Source organism: Leptosomus discolor, chromosome 1 (assembly GCF_034619465.1).
Source record: "Leptosomus discolor isolate bLepDis1 chromosome 1, bLepDis1.hap2, whole genome shotgun sequence".
In the NCBI taxonomy this organism is placed as follows: Eukaryota; Metazoa; Chordata; class Aves; order Leptosomiformes; family Leptosomidae; genus Leptosomus; species Leptosomus discolor.
In genome coordinates this window covers 165,190,156-165,214,008 of record NC_141391.1, presented here as the reverse complement: position 1 = coordinate 165,214,008, position 23,853 = coordinate 165,190,156, and the positions used below count along the sequence as shown (strand labels likewise).

At 44.9% G+C, this 23,853-nt stretch overlaps 2 protein-coding genes across 2 annotated transcripts; both read left to right on the top strand.

Moving 5' to 3' along the window:
• The first annotated feature begins 7,196 nt into the window (after window positions 1–7,196).
• APOLD1 (apolipoprotein L domain containing 1) lies at window positions 7,197–7,937 on the top strand. Its single transcript, XM_009956996.2, has one exon. It carries the CDS (start codon window positions 7,197–7,199, stop codon window positions 7,935–7,937), a length of 741 nt encoding a protein of 246 aa, XP_009955298.2.
• A 5,967-nt stretch (window positions 7,938–13,904) lies between these two features.
• DDX47 (DEAD-box helicase 47) lies at window positions 13,905–22,687 on the top strand. The gene is made up of 12 exons (XM_086469981.1): window positions 13,905–13,988; window positions 14,718–14,811; window positions 16,287–16,475; window positions 17,143–17,214; window positions 17,768–17,886; window positions 18,403–18,474; window positions 18,598–18,714; window positions 18,890–19,036; window positions 19,346–19,483; window positions 20,856–20,926; window positions 21,463–21,592; window positions 21,686–22,687. The coding sequence occupies exons 1-12, from the start codon at window positions 13,905–13,907 to the stop codon at window positions 21,803–21,805; spliced, it is 1,353 nt and encodes a 450-aa protein (XP_086326107.1). The 3' UTR covers window positions 21,806–22,687.
• The last annotated feature ends 1,166 nt before the right edge of the window (window positions 22,688–23,853 follow it).

Genomic DNA, 23,853 nt, shown 5'->3' with positions numbered 1-23,853 from the left:
CAGGGTTCAATATCAGAGCAGATGCTCTTTTAGCACATTTGAAGTCGCATTGCCTAGCCACTGCCCAGGCAGCTGGTAGGGAAGCCCACAGGAATATGGGGTGAACCCAGTCACTGCAGCTTTCTGGCTTTGGCCAGTGACAAGTACAGAGGTAGGATCAGGAACTTTTCATTGTACAAATACAGGATGGTAGCAAATACAATTTTCCTGACAAAGGTATGTTTTCCTAGCCCTTCCCTCCACCATGACTGATTAGTGAATTGTTGTTTGGTGCTCTCAAGCCTGTGACTTTACAGTTTTTCTAGGTACCACCAAAGGTGAGACTTGTTCCCTCACCAACAAATATATCAGAGCAATTGAGAGCAAGAATTGAGGAGCAAGAGGTAGCAATAGTGTCTCTGTTAGAGATCATTAACCCAGACAGCAATCTGCTGCTGGCAGCGGGCAAATACGGAAGCCAAGTAAAAGCTCTGTCCTGTGCTGCCTGATGGAAACACAGACACTCTAATTTCCCTGCTAATAAATGCTGCATCTACCCAGTAATCTGTTATTTCAAGGCTCTCAAGACCAGTTTGGTGGATGTACATCTGACTCTTTCCGGCCTATTAGTTTTCTTGTTGGCGCCACGCTTCCCAACATGCTTTTCCTTCCCATTCAAACTGCAGTCCCAGGGGCACTGCCCAGACCTGCCAGCATGTGATACAGAAACGCTACCAAAGGCTCCCGCGCTACCAGGTCCTCCTCCTGCACTGGAGGACACGGACAACAACCTGGCAGGGGGAAGACCACAGAGCAGCACATGAAACCAAAGATTGGCTAAATACTGCAAGATTCACACTGGCAAAGGGGAATATGAAAGCATGGACATCTGTACCTTGTGTTTCTGTTGCAGGATACAGTGACTTTTTCTAGCCTTACTCCCTACAGAAATGAGCTTTACAGAGCAGGGCTGTTGGCACTTTAGTCAACCAGTGGCTTTTGATCTTCCTGAGCAATCTCAGCCAGAATTTGACAGAGCAGTCAAGGTTTCAAAGACACTGACTTCTTGCAAGTTTCATGAAAATAAGTAGTTCTGTAGGTGAGAAGAATCCAGACTCTCATTTCCTTTGAGATAAATGTTGCAACATGAGCCGAGCCATCAAGAAATCCACAGGAAAAGAGCCACAGGGAACCAGGCTACCTAATTTCTACTTTTCACCAAGCTATTAGGTTTCTTTGCAATTCTGGAAATATGGTAACAATTCTCTATTTTCTGCAGTGCTTGAGGGTACAGGTATCCTGACTTGCTCATTGTGGCACTGCTGATGAGACCCTGAACAGAGAAAAGTCCTCCAGCAGCACTGATCTCAGGAGAACCTGCATACAGCCGCACTCAGTCGTGTCAGCTGTGCCACAGGCAAGGCTGGAGCCATATGGGCTAAGTGCGGAGCTGCTTTTTTTGTGTATCAGACAGTAAGTCTTACACCATATAGCCTGCACTGAAACATATAATTAAAGGTGGCAAATGGCAGTATAAGCTGGTCTGTTTAAGTCCATTGCTGACATTCACTCTCCAGGTCCAAATAAATACTTGATCTCTGTAGACACTGCTGGCAGTGTTTTGACAAGACAATTTAGGATGGTATTTTTATAACACGAATGTTTGCTCACAAAGGAGGAACAGGCACAGTCAATGCACTTGGCTAACGTCCTATTTAACTGGAACTAACAAGAAATGTTTTCATCCCACAGGCTGTCCTGTTCCCCCGACCCTGCCCTGCTCTTTGCATCTTTCTGCAAATCCAGCTGAAGTCCCACGCACACACTCGTTTCCAGCGCCCAGAGCAGCCTGTTGTATTCTGGAATGCCTTCAAAAATTTAATTTGGATCTACTGGTAAGGTTACTAAAAGCCAACGCAGCCCTTTTTGATCTAATTTGCTTTATTTGTTTTAGTTTTGGCCTATTCAAGTTCATACTGAATCTGAACGAATGTTTTGTTGTGAAGAGTTAAAATTTGTCATCAATTCAATGGACACCAGGAAAAAGAAAAGAAAAAACAAAAGACAACTTTTAGCCCCAGGATCCAGCAGTTAACGTTGAAAGTACCAAGCCTGACAGAAATCCCCTGGTAAAAAGGTGATAAATTTGAATGTAAATTTACTCAAATTTACTCAATTATTTGATCAAAACAATGTTAATAAAGGAAGTTTATCTTTGAAACTCCAGTTTCATGTTACACATTTGTATTCAAATGTTACCTTACAGTGCCAAACAGCTTCAGAATAAACACTTAGGCTATATATCCCTTTTGCTGGAGAGAACAAGAGCAGAAAGACCAGTCCTTTCTGCCAAAATCCACTGGAAGGAAGAGAGCTGAGGCAATAAAACATCCTTCCTTCCCCTTGCTGGTCATCTGCTCCCACAAAATGCCTTCAGGGCAGATTTTGTATGGGTCTGGCTTCTGCCTATTTCAAGAGGATGTGGCTAGATGGGAAAGGGTGGAGCAAAGGGACCATTTTTGGCCAGAGTAGTTGTGAAACACCAGCTGTGCCCCTTTCACCCTCAAGCCCAACCACTTCACAGGCCAAGAATGAAGAGACTGCAGCAGCAGAGGGATGGGTGAAAACGTGCCACAGGTGGGGTGGTGAGGCCTCTGCTAGCTTGTAGGACTGCACAGTGAATGTCAGATCTACCCCACAAGTCTTGAGATCCCTGGTAGCTAAGAATCAGTCCAAGCAGGCCCCTGGGACCTACTCAGTGACTTGGCAGATGCGCTCACATCTGGACAGGTGCACTAATGGCACTGAAAGCCTTTCAGTCCCTGGGAGGCGCTCAGAGAATATTCTCCTCTCCCATCCTGCTCCCATTCCCACCTGCTCACGATTGCTGGAGGGGGTCTCTGTAATTACCTGTGGGAGAGAAGACCAGCACTCTCACCAAAGGCATGCTTGTGAGAGTGTCAGCAGGGACAAACCCAGATCACAGCATACTGCTGTAGGGCAACTCCCTAGGAAATAATGTTTCTTATTCTAATATACATTTCTTTTTAAAAACTACGTTGACATCTGTAGCTCCTCATGGGAAGTCCTTACTTTCTGGGTATGCACCTCATGGTATGCACCATGGGGCAACATTGTCTTTATATGGTGAAGGAGCTCAGGGATGATCCTGGTGAGAAACCATCCTAGGCTGAGACAAACATCTTATCTTGTGTGAAGTGCAGGTCTTTCAGTGTGCAGGAAACTGTGAATGAATATAAAAAAAAAAGTGAATTGTTTCTTCTGCACTCTAATCATGTCCTCACCCATGCACTGAGCATCGCAGGGGCTTCTGACAACATTTTGCAGCTGAATATATTGAAAGAAGAGCACTGGCAAAGGAAGAAGAGCAACCAAAACAGTGTCATCTTCTCAGGCTCATTCTAGACCTTTTTTCTTTTCTTTTCTTCATCACTTCATTTTTACCAAAACTCACTGTCCTAACAAGGACACCTCTGCTGGCACAAGTCCTAATGCTGATGCAGTTACATAAAAAAGCCTATTCTGTTTGGGAATGTGAGAAAGAACTCTTGTGTCTATCAACTGCAAACCTTCGCCAAGGCAGATGGGCTCCAATTCAAGCACATGTTTGCTAAAACAAAGGGAAGGGCTAAAGCACAGTTTCCTTCAGTGTCAAAACTCACCTTCCTGTTAACGTGCAATATGTACAAAGTGTAACAGACCAAGATTGCTTATTTAAGCACCTTCAAAACAATGTTTTCTCTTTTCAGGTCTGTGACAGGTTGAAGTAGCTCTTCAGTGCTATTTATTTATTCGTTCTCGTCTCATCTCATGCAGGCCCACCCCTGACATACTGCTTCACATTCAGTTTAAGATGATCTAAAGCCAAGCTGCTGCCATTGAAATGAATAATCTCAGCCTTCTTCTCTCCCTGCCTGCTGCGTTTCAGTCCTCATCCCTTCTTAAGTTCAGCTACAGCAATTACATGGCTATGCATCTCAGACTCAACAGTAAAGACTCGCCACTTAGTGACAGCTAGGTAGCTTTCAGATTAGCCAGGCCAGAGGGACACTAGGGCACAATCAGAGGTTCCCCGTCAACAAACAGCCCTGAAGAGTAAGAATCCACCAAGCAAGAAAGTAGATGCCCCATCTTCAAGCACAACTGCTCAAAACAGATGTCCCTGGCACCACAGGCCCTGTGTCAATAAGGATACATGCCGCTTTGGTCTAAGGTGGGCTCCACCACTTAACGCCACCAAAAAATCCTTTTTTCCTGAGCCCACCCAAAGAATCATCACTGATTGCTGGGCAGGCACCTTAGGGAAACAACATGGTGCCATGGTTAAGAAACAGAGCAAAAACACACGGAGATCACTCCTTTTGCAGGATGCTGCATGGGTTTATGTGCTCAGAAGGAGAAGGGATGGGAATTCTGAACAATCATCTTGCTGTGGAGCTGCTTCCCTTTTATGGAGTGGTACACCACTCCACCTCTCACACAGCACTGCTGTGCTCCAGCCAGTCACACACACGATTGTCCTAAAGAGCTGGGATTTTAAAAGTACACTGGGCTTGAATGAAGTAGCTGGCTGGCTGATGCTCCACTGGTCGTAGACGTGTGGTGGGGGGAAACTTCAGTCATCAAGCAACTGGCGGCTCCAGCACAGAGTAAAGTCAGTTGCTATTTCAGTGAAAGGAAAGGCAACTGTTCCCTGGGGGGAGTGACTGCACTAGCTCAGCGCCAGGAATAGGCTGAGATTTTTTTGAAATTTTTTTCCCCCTACACTTCAGGAAAAGCGAACACACAATGTTCATTCGCAGGGATCGTTTCCTGAACATGATGTGTGCTCGCTGTCCCGCAGGTCACTTTCCAGTGTGTCACATCCTTCTGCACAAGGGAGAGCAGGAAATGGCAAACTCCCAGTATGAGGCAAAGCATTCCCATCACAGCAATTGGTCCACAGCAGCTATAAATTGGTCTCCTCCAGAAACGGATCAAAATTTGTCTTTGGGAGGTCGGCTGGAAACTAAAGGTAAGTTTGAACCAATATTTTTTGAAGTCTCTCTGAGTACTGTATTAGGAAAGCATTTGCAGGTTTTGAACTAATGTATACCTTTATTGTTGGGCAGATTTTTCTCTAAGAGCAGGAGTTGGTTTTGTTTTCCTTTATGCTGGCATAAATCAGTGTATTCAAAAGACATGCATCACTGTACGGCTTATGCTTATATATTGAATTACTGTTCTACTAACTGCAGTGAGATGGCTGCTGTTATTATCTGAGACTGTTCTCAACAAGAAAATCTGCAGAACAAATTTTTAAGAGACTGCAGGAACCAATATATTTAATGATCGTTGCATTGATCTGTTGTTAAGTTATTGATGATATGCTCATTGTTCATTTCAATGCCGGTATCCATTTAGCTGAGTGTTAATCCTTGTGCTTTCAGCTTTGTCTCTGACTATAGTGTAAAAAATAAGAGGACATTGCCTCCAGCTAAGAAAAGCACAATGTACTAAGCAGCTCAAATGGCCCAATAATACCAAGAGAGACTGGGGTGGTTGTTCTGAAGGGCATAGGGGGAGATCCTGAAGGATTCTATGTGAGATGAATTAGGACAAGTAGAAGGGGAAAAAAAATTGCAGCGAGAACTATTTACTTACACACTTCAGGATGGAAAGATTTTTATGGTAGGAAGTTTCCTTGTTCTGAAACACAGGGATTCTGCAGAATGAAAGCCCCAAGGATCCCAACTATATAGTGCGCCTGTGTGAAGGACCAAGCACCTCCAGTTCACACAGTACAAAGACTTAGAAGTGAAAATTCATGACTGAAGCAATGAATAGCTTTGCTCAGTTGGCTCTGAGACAGTGTCTTTCTGCTACAGAGACTTCTTTCGGCTATGAGGGCATTATAGACTTCAAACAGCTTCTTAGCTCTATGGCTAGGCCTTGCTAGGTGCTGAAGCAGCACAGCCTTGTGCACAGCACATGTTGTGGAGCACAAAAGCTCCACTCCCACCAGAAAACTGGCTATGCTACATCACTCCTGTTGCCTCCATTATCTCCGTTGCCCTGTATGCAAGCAGGGTTAAGGATGCTGCCTTCCTTTGTAAAGCACTTTTGCAGCCCTAGAGAAACTGGCAAATGCTTATTGGAACATTCCTTTCTACACTTGTGATAAAGAACAGAGAGAGCAAACAGAGATCACCTAGCAGAAAAATCCTGAAGATTCACCCTCTAGAAGGGAAGACACTCTCCTGCTATCTCTCTGGGGGAAGTTGCGATAGCCAGCAGTTTTCAAGCCTTTTCTATTCACAGGTCCCTGTATTTCCCCTGTTCCCCTGTCCCCAAGGGAGTGAGCACTGAAAGTGGACTCACTTTTCTGATGTGCTCTTTGTGAACCTTTTAAACAAGGTTCATGGACCTCCCTGCCATTGTCACTGGGGATCCACCACCACAGGTTGGACTATGCACCACAGAACAATGGTTTCCATCTTAGTCCAGACCATGACGCCAAGCTATAATAAGAAAAGAATGTTCCAGGACCTTGAGTTGCTTAGGCTTAAAGAAAGAAAGAATGTTCACAATACCAGTCTGAAGCATTAGTGAGCTTCTCACCTCCTGGATGGAAAAGCCAGACCTTGATTCCCCTCAGCAGTTTCCCTCTGTTCTCCTTAAATAGGAAATGACCCCTAAATAGCAACCTGGGATGGGTGGCTTTCACCTCCTCAGAGCCTGGCGTTGTGAAAGATGCTCTTCAATATTGCAGATCCTTTGAGTCCCATCATAGGGACAACACATTAGTTCTGGCAGCATTATTACTCTGGGCAAGGAGTCACTTAATCTTAAGGGAATTTCTGCCCCCAGGGTGGGAAGAGATGTTTTGTGTCTTCACAGAGGTAATAACAGCACCTCTGACCCCAGCCTCTAAGATATTTTAGTCTTCTCAGGGAAAAAGAAATACATTTATAAGTTCCTCTGCCTGAAAGTTACTGTGGAATATGGTAATTAAATGTACATGTGTGTACGTGCACATGTGTGTGTGTACGTGAGTGTGTACGTGTGTGCAGACAGCAAACCTTTCATGTAGCTCGGTGAAACAAAAAAAAATTGGCTGGATGCCATCCCTGAAATGGTGGTCCAGGCTGAGTATGTCTCACGGGTCTTTTTAACATAAATCCCAACCCATCCTTTTCTGCTTCTGGACAGAAGCCATGGAGAGAAACGGTGCTGCCTTTCCCCGAACACCAGATCCCACACACCACTTCCACATAGCGCTGCTGGATCAGAGACAGAGGCTGCGTGGCCAAATCGCCCACCTTCACAAGGCAGCTCATAAACTCAACAAGCTCCGCAAAAGGTCCCTGATTGCCAACGTCAGCGGGAGCACCCTGACGGCCGCAGGAGCAGTCACAGCCATCGTGGGACTGTCCCTGAGCCCAGCAACGCTGGGAGCCTCTCTCCTGGCATCGGCTGTGGGTCTGGGCCTGGCCACTGCCGGGGGGGCCATCAGCATCACCTCCGATCTCTCCTTAGTGCTCTGCAATTCCCGGGAGGTGAGGAAGGTGCAGGAAATCGCAATGACTTGTCGGAAACAGATGAGGGAAATCCTCGGCTGCCTGGAGTTCCTCCGCCGGGGCCAGGGCCCGGGGGACCCCACACTGCGCCAGTCGGAGAAGAGGGCCTCTATCTCACTGTACAACTCTGTCTGCTTCATGGTCTTCTGTGGCTCCCACAGCTTCCTTGTGCCAGAATACACAAAGGAGGTCACAAAAGTGAGCCAGGCCGTGCTGAAGGCCAAAATCCAGAAGCTGGCTGCCAACCTCGAGACCTGCATCAGGGCGATGGATGAAGTCTGTGAACTTCTTGAGTCCAGGACAGAGCTTTCTCCACACACGAGGAGGCTCAACTTGGGTGCTAAAACAACTGCTGAGATCCCAAAATCATCCAGCTAAAACTGTGTTTGCCCTATAATTAAAACCAGGCTTGGAGACGTTACATTATGAATTGTCACCGTTAGCACTGCTACCTGTTTTTTTCATAATATTGGTGGTGCTAATCTTTATATCTGAACACGAACCCCTTCCCAATAGGAAGCTAAAGCTTACACACACACACTGCCAATGGACAGTAGCCACCTGATTCAGGTTGGAGGTTATGACAGACACATGGACTATCATGTACACAGTAGCAGATCCCAGAGCCTAAAGGCAGGGGTAGGTGGCTGTTCCTCAGACCCATGTTTCCCCAGCCATCTCCCTGGCTCTGCTTCCCCAAGGCAGTGAAAAGAAGAGGGTCAGGAGGCTGATGAAAACCCTGCAGTCCTGGTGCTGACTGAACCTGGTTTGTAAATAACTTAGGAATCTATGAGTGCTAAAAGGGCTGTGGTACCCTCAAAAATCCAGCAGCTGCCAATTTCCAGTAAAGTACAGACCTGTTAGCAAGGTACATCTGGAAAGGCTGTTGAAGGAAGCAGCTCCAGATATGACAGACTGTTTGGATGGCTCATCACCCCAGGGTGAAATAGCAGGGCCAGAAATTCTTATCCCTTTTGAAGAAACCTCTCCAGGCTGAGAACTGTGATGTATGTGTTCTATTTATTTACATAGGATTATTTTAAGGTTTTTATATTGTATTTAAAGATGTGTATTTTTTTTTCTTTTAAAAAGGAGGCCTCTGCTCCAAAGGGAAGCAGCTGTTCTTAGAGGTGAAGCAAGTCTGTGGCATGTGAGAGCAAGTAACCTGTTCTTTGGCTGTGAAGGAGGACAAGTGTCTGTAGGAAAAGGAAAGCATGACCTTAATGCTGGTAGTTATAAAATAGGTGAAAGATGGTCAACCAGTTACAGGAACCAAAACAGGGAGAAGAACAGTTCAGTGACCCTGGGAGCAGAGCCTGCCTCAGGGTACTGGTGGAAGAAAGCAAATATATCTCTTGCAGCAGGGAGGGAAGAGTAGGTTGGTGTTACTGGTCTGAGCTGGAGCCCAGCTGTGATGGGACCATATCTGAGAGGTGGAGGTGCCACTCTCCATGCAGTTGAGCAGCCTGTGAGACCCACAGTGGTTTGTCTGTGAGGGAGGAGGCAGCACTCATGGAGAGCTACACATAGTCCTAGTAATGCTTCCCAGGGAAGGCTTCATGTTAGCAAAATATATACTGGTACTAATACTCAGGAGGGGTGCAGAGGAGTAGGATGATTCAGTGGCAGAGCCCTTAGGAAGCAGGACGAAGGAGTGGGACCCTGTTTCAAGTGACTGTTCTGATAGATATGTTCTTTGTGATTTTTGACCCCTCAGTGCCTCAGTTCTCTGCCTAAAAATGGGGATAGTAGCACTTCCCTACCTCACAAGGATGTTTCTGGGACAAATATTGAAAAGTGCTCAAGTACTGTGATGATGAGGATCATGTCAGTACCTGGAAGACGCACAAGGAAGAGACCCCAGAAACTAGCTTGAGACAACTAGAGGAGTTAATGCAGGGATGATTCCACCTCCAAAAGTATTCCCCAGTGGATAAGGGGAAACTTCCCTGCAGATGCATGAATCAAAATGATCAGAAAACCCCGCTTTGTAATTCTGTAACACTGAGTGAGCTCTTAGGAAGGGCCACACTCCATCTCACAAAGCTTGAATTCTTGTCATTTTTGTCTCTTCCTCTCATGACATCAGCATTTGTTTTTACACGTAAGAACAAAAGCTTTGATCCCTCAGAGTGTGACTCAGATGCTTGTAATGCCCATGCCTGTTTACCAGAAATGAACAAGTACACTGCTGGTTCGATTAAATGAATATGAAGCACTTTTGTGTCAGTGTCTCTCTGCACATCTGCATATGATCACATTCCTGCCCCCTGGTTCACCCTGCTTGATTTCATGCTCCAGGCACTGGAGCCAGGGAATTGATATGAGCTGCTGGACATGTTCAGAAGGCAGAAATGAAAAGTGAGGTCATCAGCCCCGTGCCACATGGCTGGCATTTGTGCATGTGTGTATGCATTTATGTCTCTGTGAGTGCATATCCTGGTGTGCACATTAGCCTGTGTGCAGTGTGGATGTCGGTCTCTGATATGCAAACACTGAGGTGCATGTGTGAGCACCTAAGCATGTTTTTGGAGTGTGAACTGCAGACTATGCAAAGGCAGGCATGATGTGAAATTTTTCCTAGTGCTCCAGCCTATCACCAGCTAACCCCATCAGATCAGTGACGACTTTACGATGCTTCTGAGATGGCCGGTTTTATTATCACAGAGAAAATTATGTGACATATACTTCTCCTACCTCATCCCCAGTTTTCTGGCAATGCGGCTTTTTCTGGCAATGCGGCTTTTTCCACACAACCGCACACAGGGAGCAACACAGGAACAATAACAGCTCTGAATGGACTAATCTGACTGGCAGAAGGATCTAATTTGATAGCTTAGAGCTTCACAAGAGCTGGTTTCCTCTGCTTAGCACAGTCCTGCACCGCAATCATAGCCACTGTTTCAGCAGCTGGGGACAAATCAGATACTTTGATTCCAGTCTCAGTCACAAAGGCAAAAAAAAGGATCCTGCTTCTGTTCTGTTTTTCCCTAGGCTAACCCTTCTTAAAGTCAGGATTTGGGTTGTTGCACAGTGCTACTGTGTAAGTGCAATTGAGCTCAAGGTTCCACGCTCTACTGGCCAGGTCTAAGTCGCTCCCCTCTCTGTGTTTTTTTGCTAGGAATGCAAAGGGAGGTTCAGGCAGAGAGTGGGGCCAGCAGGCTGGAAGGTCTGTAATCCTACACAAGACAGAAGAACTGTGCGACTTAGACTCCAAAACCCATCCAGTGCTCTTGGACACCTTCTAAGCCAAGTGGTCTTGTGAACCTAAGTCTGCGCCCTCACATCTCAGCCACACTTGATATAACAGCTAGGGCAGGAGGTGGTCAGAACTTCCTCACTCAGCTCCCGGCATGCTGTCCTGTCTCCTCACATGCGGTCAGCACTGGATCTCAAGTGACACCCTGTGGAGCCAGCTTTTGTGGAGCCAATATTTGGGGGTAAGACTAATTTCCTTCTCCTTTTGCACCCTGAAGCAGCTCACTGCTGGGTCAGGTGAGCACCAGAGCCGGTACCAAGAAAGTACCAGAAGCAAGCGACCTGGGCAGGGATAGAGATGCGCCTACTCGAGTATTAGTATTGGCTTAGTTCCAACGTTGTGACTCCCTTAGAGTCACAAGCAACATTTGGGGGAAGTACCTTTGATAAGCAGTTTTTTTGCTAGTAGTTGTGTTATTTAGCCTTCAAAGTAGTAGATGTGCTGGTGGAACCTTCCTTTGGTAGCTGGACAACAGGGAGAGAATGGTACATGTGTGATTTGATGTTTAACCTGGGCTGGCAGTTACGAAGTCTGGCCTCCTGATGCCATTTTTACTCCCCTTTTATTGAAACTGCTGTGGGGAGGAATGATTCAATGGTGAAGCAGGAATGGAAACATCATTTCAACACAAAGTCCCGTAGCATGTTTTGAAAGTGAAAAATGGTGTCTATAACAAAGGAGCTTGAGTACAGTCATGGAGTCAGGATATCCCAATAGCCTCTCTCTAGGCATCCCAGAGGGTAGAGAGGATCATTTACCATTAACTGTGACCTTCTATACACACTGTCCATCTTGTCTTATTATGCACCCCTTATGAAACAGTTGGCATTATATCTGCACAAAAATTCATCTGCCCCCCCTAAGGAAGACTGAGCTTATAACATGCAGTAGGGCTTAGAACATATTTGTTCAAAAGCCATATCTAAAAGCCCTAGAGTGAAAATTTCCAAATCCAGTAAAATCTGCAGTGTCCTGTGCTGAAAAGTACAAAAAGAGAATCGCCATTTAGAAGTGCTACTTATTTTATCACACACGAGTGCTCCCAACAGCAATTCAGGACAGGAGGGAACACATACATCTACAAAAGGGAATTACTCAGACTAGAATTTCATCAGAATAGAATTGCTCTACTCTGCTCCCCACCAAAGCATCACCTACCATATTATATGGGCAATGAGTTCAACAAAGAATCACAAGCAGTGACTTCCTGTCACATCCCTGACTCCATTTCCTGAGGCATCCCAGTGACCCTTACAAAGGTCCATGTCTAAGTGTTATCCAGGCTTAACTTTTAGCACTAAATGATACACAGCAAGCTCACGGCTCAGACTGCTGTAATTGTTGAAACATGGTCATAAGGAGCATCTACACTGGGCGTTTCTTGGGGTTTTTGTTTGTTTGTTTGTTTTTAATTTATTGTTTTAAAATCATTGCTCCTGAGCACAGTGGGATACAGCAGTTTCATTTCCACTGCTGCCCAGTGAATTGTTCCAGGTTTCCTCTCCTTTCCCTGTCACGCAGAGAGTTTGTTCGGATTTCCTCTCACTTTCCTCATTGTTCTGGGAGCAGAGGAAATGGCACGCTTGGAATCCAGTGACAGATGCTCAGGTACGTCAGCTTTTCCACTGCAAGCACATCCAGCCAGGCTTCCCAACCAGCAAGAGAGAGAGGTCTGCTCAGAAATGCAGTCACGAGTTCTATCTTGCAGTCAGCTCTGCTGTCCTTTCGAAGCCCTAACGCTTGGGTATGTTAGCATCCTTTTCCTTAAAACAACAGAGGTTCACGTAGCTGCAAAGCTGCCCTGCTGCAGTCAGCACTGGGGCTACAGATCAAAGAGGCCACACCCAGATCAGATGGAAACCAATGAGCTCAGGAACTACCATCATGACATGGTATTTTGATGTTGCTCTTCTTCGAAGGGTACTAAACCCATCACCATTTTCAGCTCTCGCTGTGTGCTTGCTTTATCCCTGCCTGAGTCACAACAGCAGGAATCGAGAGCTGGGGGAGCGTTTGCGTCTATTCCCATCCCCTATTCTTTTATTTTATGTTGCAAGTTGCCATACATGTTATGTATTTCTGGCACTTCAAAGTTGTGCACTGGCATTTACCATAAACAGGAAAACAAGGTGGAACAATGACAGTTCTTTTATTTTTTTTCGCTTTACTAATACTTCAAAATGGTCCATGCCAGCACTTCTGAAGAAGTTAATTTGCTCTTTGTATGTATTATACATGTAAGTTTATGTATATTATTGTATTTTTGTGCCTATCTAGCTCATTTTGTCTTGTTCCTTCAGAATTGTAGAATTCATGAATACAGAACACCATCATACACACTGCCTAAGCAGCACAAATGCTGAGCTGCAGGCCAGAGGCACAGCCATTTGCAGTTAACGCCAAGCAGGCAGGTTTTCACACAGCCACTTCAGTGTGCTCTTACCCCAATACAGGTAGCTACAGGTCTGTAACTCCCCCTTCCCTGGAGATCTCACTGGAGTTCAGTGAAAATCCACTCCGTTTCCCATTTAGCAAAGCGTAGCACTTGTCACATAAATCACACGCGCACACACACGCCCCTTGCAGAAGCACAAGCCAACTAAGTTCAGAGAAAACAAGCCTTGAGCACATTGAGAGGAAAGGCCTCCTCCAGCGCGCCTCTCCATAACCTTGTGCGGAGCCAGGGTGTTTCCATAGACACGGCAACTCGGCCGACGCCGGCTCCGTTACCTCGGGAGAGGGCAAAGCGGCAGCACTCGGCGCCCCGAGCGCTACTCCCGCTGCCCCGGGGGGCCGCCCTCTGAACAGCTCCGGGTGCAGGAGACACCCGCTGACCTCAGGCAAACGAGGCCGCCCGTACCTGACGGCGGCGGCATCACCGCCCCCCGGGCACCGGGCACCGGCCCGGCTCCGGCCACCGACAGCAGCGGCGAAACCGACCGCCCCGACGGGTAAGGGCCCCTCGAGCCCCGCCCCGCCCGCTCCGATTGGCTCTTTCCTCGGAACTACAAATCCCACAACACACCCAAGGGCAGGACTACAACTCCCAGAGTGCTTTGCGCTGCACCAGAAGGGGACGGTCAGAAATGGCGGCAGAAGGCGAGGAAGGGCAGGCGGCGGAGCCGGAGGTGGCGGCGGCGGCGGAAGAGCCGCGGAGCTTCAAGGACTTGGTGAGGCCGGGCTGGAGCCGCTTCTGTCCCCGCTTCTTCCTCCCCTGCCCTGAGGAGCACCCTCCTGCCCCAGCCCCATGTATTAGGCCAGGGGGGAGGCGGTGAGCTCCCCGCACAGCCCCGTGCGCCAGGCCGCGCCCCACGCCGTCCCGCCGAGGCACGGCCCCGGGCCGCGGCGCTCCGCGGATTGCAGCTGGCCCCAGGCCCGGTGGAGCACCCCCCGGGTAGACACGTGTGCCGCCGTCGCTGCTTCGGGCCGCGGGCGTGGTGTTGTGCCCGCGCAGGAGATCTGGGGAATTTAGGCCTTCGCTCTGGTGAGGTTGGCGTGGATGCCTCGGTCTGTGCTCCTCGGGCAGCTGCCTGTTTTCAGTTGTGTTTGCTTACCCAGGCGTTTTCCTTTTTCCATGCTCCGGATACCCCCAGAGGGGAAGAAGGGCAGCTGGGTGTGTATGGAAGGATCCTTATGTAAGCTAGAGGAAAAAATGACTAGTTTCTTACTGATGGCAGTCACTTCTAACAGTTTTTAACAAATCTATGAACTTACTGATGGAGATGGGGATCACTGCGAGCAGCCTGTCCTTTTATGTAGTTGCATTTATGGCATGATGGGGTTTGTCGCTGCTGGAGACAAGCTTGACTGTTGCAGCATGTATTTATCTTAACACTGTGGTTTAATTTAGGTCTCCTTGGTGATGTCTGTTTCCCTTTTCTTTTTTCACTGATGTTCAGGGAGTGACAGATGTCCTGTGTGAAGCTTGTGACCAGTTAGGATGGAAGGTGCCAACAAAGATCCAAGTGGAGGCTATTCCAGTGGCTCTCCAAGGTGAGCAGTGTGTGTGTCTGATCCCAAATCTGGGGATGCCCCAGGAGCTCTATATGAATGAATTTTGCTGAGTGAGAAGTAAGTGACAGGGATGAGTTTTCTCACTTCATCACTGAAGATCTCTCTCTAGATGTAGTATCTGTGTTCATTCCCGTGTCCTTCTTGGGCGGAGCTTGGAATACTAATTCCTGCTGCAACTGCAGACTTTCAAATGGGTACAAACATGGATTCTTGAGTAGTCACTACTGTTGCATAGTTCTGACACTCCATGTTAAATTGAATTACTGTTGTCATTTGAGCTGCTAGTCCTCATTGACCATTTCCTTTCTGAAGTACTCAAAGATACACAGGAAACTTCTGATAGATTTAGCTCTGTGCCTCTTCTGATAGAGGCACACAGACACTCTTTCTGTGTGTCTGAAATTGGAGATGCCTTGGTTGATTCCATAGCTTGTATAATCTGCTTGGCTGTCAGCAGGCAGTTCTTTGAAATTAGATTTCTGGAGTGAGGAATAACCAAACCAGTGACTTTCTGTAAACAACCTGGAATTACAGGAAAATAAATTGCTGAGTTCAGGCAACACTTCTGCCTCTAGAATATGTGGTTGGTATTTTGTTGGGTTTTTTTAAAAACCAAAACACTGTGAAGCAGGAAAAGAACAATGTAGTGACAGAATGGGAATAAGCTTTCAGTGTCTGCTCTGTCCTAGAACTTAACTATTGTCAGACTCTCTTACTCCACACATAATAGTCTTTTGAAAAAAGCAAAAGTAATATTGTATAACTGAGGAGTTGTCTCCAGTTTAAGGCCTGTTGGCAGCATGTTCTCAGCTGTAGGAGTTTAGGAGATCAGAATGGATTCTACTGATGAATTCTACCCTGTTGCCTGGACTGGTTTTGGACAAAGAACTTGCTGTCCTAATCCTTCTTGCTGCAAACAGGTTTAGATTGTTATCGTAACCAATGGCACAAAATTGATTGTGGCTTGTGACGTGTGAGTATGGTAGTGCTGTTGTATGGTAGTTGGTATGACCTGAGTCGTAAACCTGAGTATTTCCTTGTAAGCCAGTAAACAGACAACAGTTGGTCTAGAATACTTACTCAGATAGAAGCAGTAGGCTGTAAATTGACAGATTTGGGAAATAGTAAAGCTTTTTTTTTGAACATGAAGTTTGTATGAAATCCTGTTGGATTGGCAGAAGTTTAACTAGGGAATGGAAAGGATCAAGACTGTAATTACAGTACAGATGAAGTCACACTCTAAAAATGCTGCAGGGATGTTCTGAAATGTCATTGATTTCGCCCTTTGTTCTTCTTTCCCTTTGTGTCCCTTTTTTTCTTTTTTTTTTGTTCTTTTTTTTTTTTTTTTTCCCTGTCCTTAGGGAATTCCTGTGCTTTATTGCAGGGTGTTTTAAAGGCTTCTTTCTCTGGTCTTGATTTGTAATAGTTTTTGCCCTCCTTGCTGCTTCTTACAGGCAGAGATATCATTGGACTGGCAGAAACTGGCTCTGGAAAAACAGGAGCCTTTGCTTTGCCAATTCTTCAAGCACTGCTGGAAACACCTCAGCGACTATTTGCTCTTGTCCTCACACCAACAAGGGAGCTGGCCTTCCAGATCTCAGAGCAGTTTGAAGCACTTGGATCCTCCATCGGTGTCCATAGTAGTAAGTAGCTCTGTGATATTGGAGCAGTTTTGCTAAAGACTAAAGTTTTTCAGCTCTAGAATGCAGAGGAAAAGTATGGAGTGTTTGTATTGAGAGTTGAACAAAAGGTGAGAAAAGCTTGTGATGCTGGAAGGCAGAGATCTGGTATCAGGTGTGGGAAAGGAAGGCTGTGTGGTCTTTCCTCATGGAGTAGTCTGCAGCGCTTCTGCGTTTTATGTCTGAACAGTTAAAGATGGAAGTACAAGAGAACCTTCTCAATAGTAAGTTTGTGTCCAGTGAAATTGCATAGAGCTCCACTCTATAGTGTGATGTTTAATCTTTCCTTCAGACTGTCTGTATTGGTTCTATACTCTACAAAGGTAAAAGCTTTGTGGGTACTTTTAGAATTCCTAGATTTTTACAGCTGAGTTAAGCTACAAGGAATAGATTCTGCCTGTAGCTCTTCAACTGTAAAAATAAAATACCTGGGACCAGTAAGGACTTAACTGTATGGCTTAAGAGGCCTGGGAAAGTCAGGTGTGCTAAAATAAAGTGAATTCTCATAAAGATAAGTAGTTCTTCATTTGTACAGAATTGTTGTGGGTGGCTGGGAGTAGGAGGAAACTATGGTGCCAGGGGCTGGCTAGTGCTATAATGAAAGATTCACTATATTCTATTTGTCCTGCAGCGGTTATTGTGGGTGGAATTGACACGATGTCTCAATCTCTGGCCTTAGCCAAGAAACCACATGTTATAATTGGTAAGTTAATGTGCTGGAGGTATGGGTTATGAATATTATCAAACTGCAGTTGTCCAAAGAAAGAGTGGAAAGAGGTTTTGTGCATGTAAAGGAGAAGTGCGGGTACATCCTTCATTTGTTTTTGCCCTGAGATCTGAGTACTGGCTTGTTAATGTTTCTAAGGTATACACCAGTAGCCTTACTGCTACAAGCTTGTGCCAAAGCATTCCTACTAGACTGCCTTTGGTTTGTTTTTTCATTCTCCTCAGTATTCAAAACGCTGGTCTCATCCTTCTCGATACAGCCTGTCTACAGTCTGTTTTGGTTTTTGTTGTTGGGGTTTTTTTATTATTTTTTAAGGGGAGAGGGGGAAGGAGGGTGTTCTTCAGAGAATAACTCCATTAGGCTTATTTCAAAACACTCTGAAGACATGTTATGAGAGTCCTTCCCCCGAAGCAATCTGCCTTTACTTCTCTTGGGCAGAATCCCATTTCTGTAATGGATGATTCTCTTGCCTCTTCAGATGTTTTCCTTTGCTTTCATTCTGAATTTGCTCTCATGATCTTGTTGGTAGCAACCCCTGGCCGTCTAGTTGATCATCTGGAGAATACGAAGGGCTTCAATTTACGAGCTCTGAAGTTCCTAGTGATGGATGAGGCTGACCGGATCCTTAACATGGATTTTGAGACAGAGGTAGGAATCTGCTAAAAGAAAAGTTTGGAACACTAGATAAGTTCCTTTAAAATTGCTTCCTACAGTCACATAGTAAACACTGAGCTGTTTCTGTAGAAATTAATAGAAAATTGTAATTAAGCTCTAATATTGCACAAATTATTACATGGGAGTAGAACCTAGCAGGGTTCTGCAGAGCACTAGCAAGACAGTAGGAGGCTTTTTGTATATGAAATCTGGTTTCTCTGGAGCACCTGACATTGACTCAGTTACTGTAGAACACGATCGCACACACGTTCCTGCAGGAATTTTGCATGATATTTGCACTGCTATTGGACTTCTGGAGTTCACACTGTCTAACTGTCAACAAGGTATCAGCCTACACCTTCTTTTTAGAAGAGGGGAAATTTGTTCCTGCTGTGAGTCTAAATTGCACACTTGGATTACTCTTCATTTGGATGATCCTTGTATTTCGAGGAGGCTTATGTCTGGATTGCTCTTGTATTCAGCATTTCCATTTCCTTTCTATTTTTACAGGTGGATAAGATACTAAAAGTGATTCCTCGAGACAGGAAGACATTCCTGTTTTCTGCTACCATGACCAAGAAGGTGAGAGCAGAGTACTCTGCTTCAGTTCTCCTTCCATCAGGCTATACTGTTGATTAGACTGTATGATAAGGTTTCTGACAGGATCTCTGTCCATCTAGTACTAACTTACATCGATCTTCCCAGGTTCAAAAACTCCAGCGTGCTGCTCTGAAGAATCCTGTTAAATGTGCTGTTTCTTCCAAATATCAGACAGTTGAAAAACTACAGCAGTACTATATATTCATCCCCTGCAAATTCAAGGTAATGCCACTTTGTTTCTTCCGTCTTCTGATAGTGTCTTGTCTTGCTGTTCCCCCATCTGCCCAATATCTTGTCATTTTCTCTGGCTTATACTTAACTTTTTAATGTGACATATGTGATTATCTTTTTTTTTTTTTTCTTTTTCCTTTTTTCTCCTCTGTCTGTTTCTTTACAGGACAGCTACCTGGTTTATATTTTGCATGAACTAGCTGGAAACTCTTTCATGATATTCTGTAGTACGTGTAACAATACTCAGAGGACTGCTCTAATGCTCCGCAACCTGGGGTTCACTGCCATTCCTCTCCATGGGCAAATGAGTCAGGTATGGGCATACCCCACAGAATGGAGAACTGTTGCTTGGGAAGCAGACTGCGCCACGCTGAGTCACAGCTAGCTTGCAGGGGGAATATTTCACAGCTAGTGGACTGGACTGATCCCTAGAAATTTAACTAATGTGAATGCTGGCACTGCTTCTGTAATAGTTCAAAAAGAAATTAGTGAAGTGAGATTTTTTATTATTTTTTTTTTAGTAATTTCTCCCCCAGTTCTTCTGTACCAGTATTTCAACAAGAGCATATGAACCAGAATGAGCATTACTCTCTCATTCCCGTTTTGTCCTTGTCTCTTCCAGAATAAACGCTTGGGCTCCCTAAACAAGTTCAAGGCAAAGACACGTTCTATTCTGCTGGCTACTGATGTTGCAAGCAGAGGGCTGGACATTCCACATGTAGATGTGGTGATAAACTTTGATATTCCTACACACTCTAAGGTAAGCTAGTGTGTGTGTCAGCTGAGAGCTTCTGGTCACCAGGAGGCATAGTGAAGCTAGATAAAGTAACAGAGACACTTTTTTTTTTCTCTTCTGCTGGCTGGAAATCTAGTTCCCATTTCTGTAGATTAAAAGATGTAGTTCAGCCTCTGCAGTTGAGTTGGTATCTCAGTGTGGTTGAGTGGATTGTAGAAGTGATCCCATAAGTGAAGAGGACTGAGGGACGCTCTGTGTCTTTGTATCTCTGCTCAGAGTATGTGTCCTGCTGTACTATGTTAAATGGCTTCTAGACTTTGAAAATACTACTAGTTTCAGGTAGTCATCTCTGTTCCTGTGATCCAGGTCTGCCTTCATGTTTTAAACAGTGCCAAAAAAAAAAAAAAGTAAATATTCTCCCGTTATGTTCAATGAGGATTTGATCAAGAAAGATGTCTTTTAGTATGTTTCATCTTCATATTACAAAAGTACAGCAAAATGAAAAGCAGCAAGTTACTAACTCAACCTTACTGAAAGTATGGTATTATCTGAGGGATGCGGTCTTGTTTCCCAGCCTAGTTTCAGAAAGTGTACAATTAACGTGCATTTCAGGAATTGCTGTTGTTCCTTGTAGTGATCAAAGATTCTACATGTTGCAAACAGAAGAAAGTTGGTGGTTCTTTTGAAGACGCTGCTTTTGACATTGTAAAAGGACAAAAGCTTTTTAAAAAAAAAAATAACGGTGGGGTCAGCAGCTTGAATGCCTCGTTACAGTTTTTGTGCCCCTTGTCTAACTATGTCACAGAACACATCCTTTCTCGTGATGCTTCCTTTCTCCACAGATCCTGCATGGAAAAGGGAGCATTTTGATTTCCATAATGCGGTATAAAACCTGGAAAACAGCCTAGAACCGTATAAACAGAAGACACTCAATAGACCAGACACTTCCAAATTGTTCCCATTCATCCTCCCTTTCACTGTGCTTGCCAAATTTAAATCAACTTGATAGTCTGTCTTCCACATAAACTCTCTATGTAGCACACTAGATCCCCAGACTGAAAATGCAGGTGTGGGCTCACTTAACTATCACTTTCTTGGAAAGCTAATATGTACATTAGTGAAGTAATGTATCACAACTTCTGTCCTGCAGTCTTGAATAATTGGAGATGGTCTTATTTAGAAGGATAAGAATTCAAATGCTAAAACCAAAAATACGCCTCTGCAAGCCAGCATCTTCACAAATCCTCATGCTGTATATGGTCCCGAGTATTTAATCCTGTCTGTAAATTCTCCCCATTATCTTGTTCTTTCCTAAAGAAAAATCGTATGAGCTGATTTTCCATAACTTCTGTCTGTGTTTGGCACACATATCGCTTATCAAGAAAATTGTTTTCAGGATTACATTCATCGTGTTGGGAGAACAGCTCGAGCTGGGAGATCTGGCAAATCTATCACCTTTGTCACACAGTAAGTGTTAAAATGTGGCAGACTTATTTTTCCCAGCTGTGTTTCAGAGCAGAAAACATCTGACCTCATCCTGGGTGAGAAGAAAATACTGCTTTTCATTTTGAGCTGCCAGTTGAATTTATTTAGTTAAAGGGGAGAGAATTCAAAGCCTGGGGTGGGGAAGGAGAAAGGTCTAGGATAAATTCTAGAAGCAGGCATGTAATAAGCAGAATTGTTTATAACTTGATTGTGTCATATACGTACGCTTTTATAATATATAATGCAGGTTAAGTGAGTGTGAGTTTCTGATAAATACTGAAGTATTTGTCTAGAAAAAGTCTTTGCCAGATACTTCTGATCAGAGATGAGCTGAATAAATCAGTGAAGCCATTCCAAACAATGGCATCATTTGGATGCAATTAAAGAGTTGCTTGTGAGACCATGAGCCCAAGCTAACAGTATCTGTGGGCTGGAGATAGGGGGTGATGTCTGTGGGTGGCGACAGCTGAAGCACTCTCAGGAGGGCTGATTCAAGATGGTGTCTTGTCTTTTCTGAGGTACGATGTAGAGCTGTTCCAGCGCATTGAACACCTAATTGGCAAGAAGCTGCCAGCATTCCCCATGCAAGAGGAAGAAGTTATGATGCTGACAGAGCGTGTGGCTGAGGCCCAGAGATTTGCTCGAATGGTGGGTGCTGGCTTTTTGTCCCTCTACTCACTGTTGTAGTCTGAATTCCCTCAGGTGGCAGAACTTTTGGTCAATCTCTTGATTGCATTGCAGGAGCTGCGGGAGCAGGGGGAGAAGAAGCGATCTCGAAATGATGATGATGACACAGAAGAAGCTATTGGTGTCAGAAATAAGGTGGCAGGAGGAAAAAAGAAGAAAAGGAAAGCCTTCTAGTTCAGTATTTGGACAGACTTTTTTATTTTTCTCTTTATGGCTACATAAGCTCAGCAAAATCGGTTTACCAAGCCATCTCCAGTGAATTTTTTTTTCAGAACTACTTATGAAATTGCGCAGTCCACCTGGAAAAGAACTTCCTCTCTTCTGCTTCACCAGTTACAGGCAGAGCTTGGCCCGTTATGGGACCAGTCTTCCTTTCAGAGACACCAGACCATCACCCCTGGACCTGAAAGCAGCTGTGATCTGGCCCTGCTTATTCACAAAGAGGTGCAGAGTGTGGGTGCAGCTTCCCAGTGCTGCAGCATCTCACTGCCCAAACACACTGAGTGCATCTGAGGTCAGATAGGTCTGTCAGAAGAAAGAGAGGGAAAGGTTAAAGAAGTAACTGAGTTTCCACAGCACAGCTGTGATGCCCCTGCCTTAGGGAAGGGACATGTGACATGGAGAACTCCAAATATATTTTGCTTAATTTTAAAGCTACCTGGTTTTCCTTGTTTTATCACTGACCTGTTCTGCTCATTTTGAGCATTGGCTCTGCCAGAAGGTTTTTTTTCTTAGGTCAATCTTGGTGATTCAGATGTGTCGTCAGTAACTTAAATGTGTCAGCTGAAGAGTGGCCCAGCACAGAGAGAACCTGTTTTGGCAGGATTAAGCTGTTCACTGCCTGGAATTCGGTCCAAAATCTGTAATGATTGGCAAGATTGAGGAGAGGTCTGGGTTTGGGGTTTGTGAGGTTTTTTTGTTTGTGGCTGATTCTTGTAGTACTTACAAACCAACACAAGAGGGTGGTATTTACATAGGAAAGCAGCTCGTGAGTTGGGTGGTGAAGAAAAACAGGTATAGAGGCTCTTTCTGTGTTTCCCTGTTTATTTCACTGTCTTAAGCAGAGTTCAGTGTCGTATAAGTAGACTCTTGCAAGAATGAGATAAATGTACTTATCTTCATATAATACCAGGAAGTTAGTGCTAGTTCCCATTGGCGATAAAAATTTTCAGCGTGGACACTTCTACTGGTGGGCAGAGAAGGGTGAGAAGCTCCTTCATGGTCACTCAACATGAAAATCTAATGTCTGTTAGAACCACTCATAAACTGGACTTTCTGCTACGTGAAAAACAATGTTCAAAAGATTCTTTTCTAGATCTAAATGGAAAGCAGAAACTACTGCAGTAGTCAAGATGAGCAAAATGGTTACTTCATAGTGTCAACATAAATCTGATATAGACATGTATGCTAGCCAGAATGCTTTTATCTTTTGTTTGGTGCAGCGTATTTTGCAAAATTACAAAAAACGGCATGGTTAAAACTAAGGGGAATGTGGTTTTTCTTTTTTATTTAAAACAGCTCTGTTGTCTTCATGAGGAGCATACTTACACTGGTGTGAGAAGAGTGCCAGTGTTCTTACTTTGTTTTTTTGTGGGTTTTTTTGGTAGCAATTTACTAATATCTCCCAAATACTCGCCTTCAAGTTTGATAGCTTTAAAGTAGTCTAAGATCAGTGGCAGGTAAGTAAGGGTACAGATCTTGGGTATGTTGACTGCTAAGAGCATTCTTGTAAAGCAGGAAGAGAGTGTGGATCTTCCATGGGTCCTGCTGCGGAGAGGCAGGGGTGGAAGCCCAGTAACAAGAACATGTTAATTCTGTGGTGCCCTTTGGTAGGGTTCCCCACAGGTAAGAGGAAGCAGCCTTAGAATGTACCAGAGAGGGAGGAATAAAATGAGTGAGCATGTGAGTGGAGATGCAAATGCTTGTTCCCTGTGGAGCAAGGGAACTCTCTCAACTGGTCTTCTGTCCTGCTGGATGCTTGAACAAAATTTATTATCCTTCACAAGCTGAAGAGGATTGGTCCCGCTGTCAGCAAATGAAGATTAAATCTCTCTGAGGCTCCTGGGTCTCTGGAAATACTCTTACTGTTATTTCCAGCTATGTAATGGGTGGGATCCAGACTTAGTCCTGAACCAATCTTGTAAAGTGATGTAAAGGGCAATTTTACTGCTGAAGGAGGTAGAGCAGGGTAATCCCTTTCAGAAGTGGTATGAGGCTTTCTT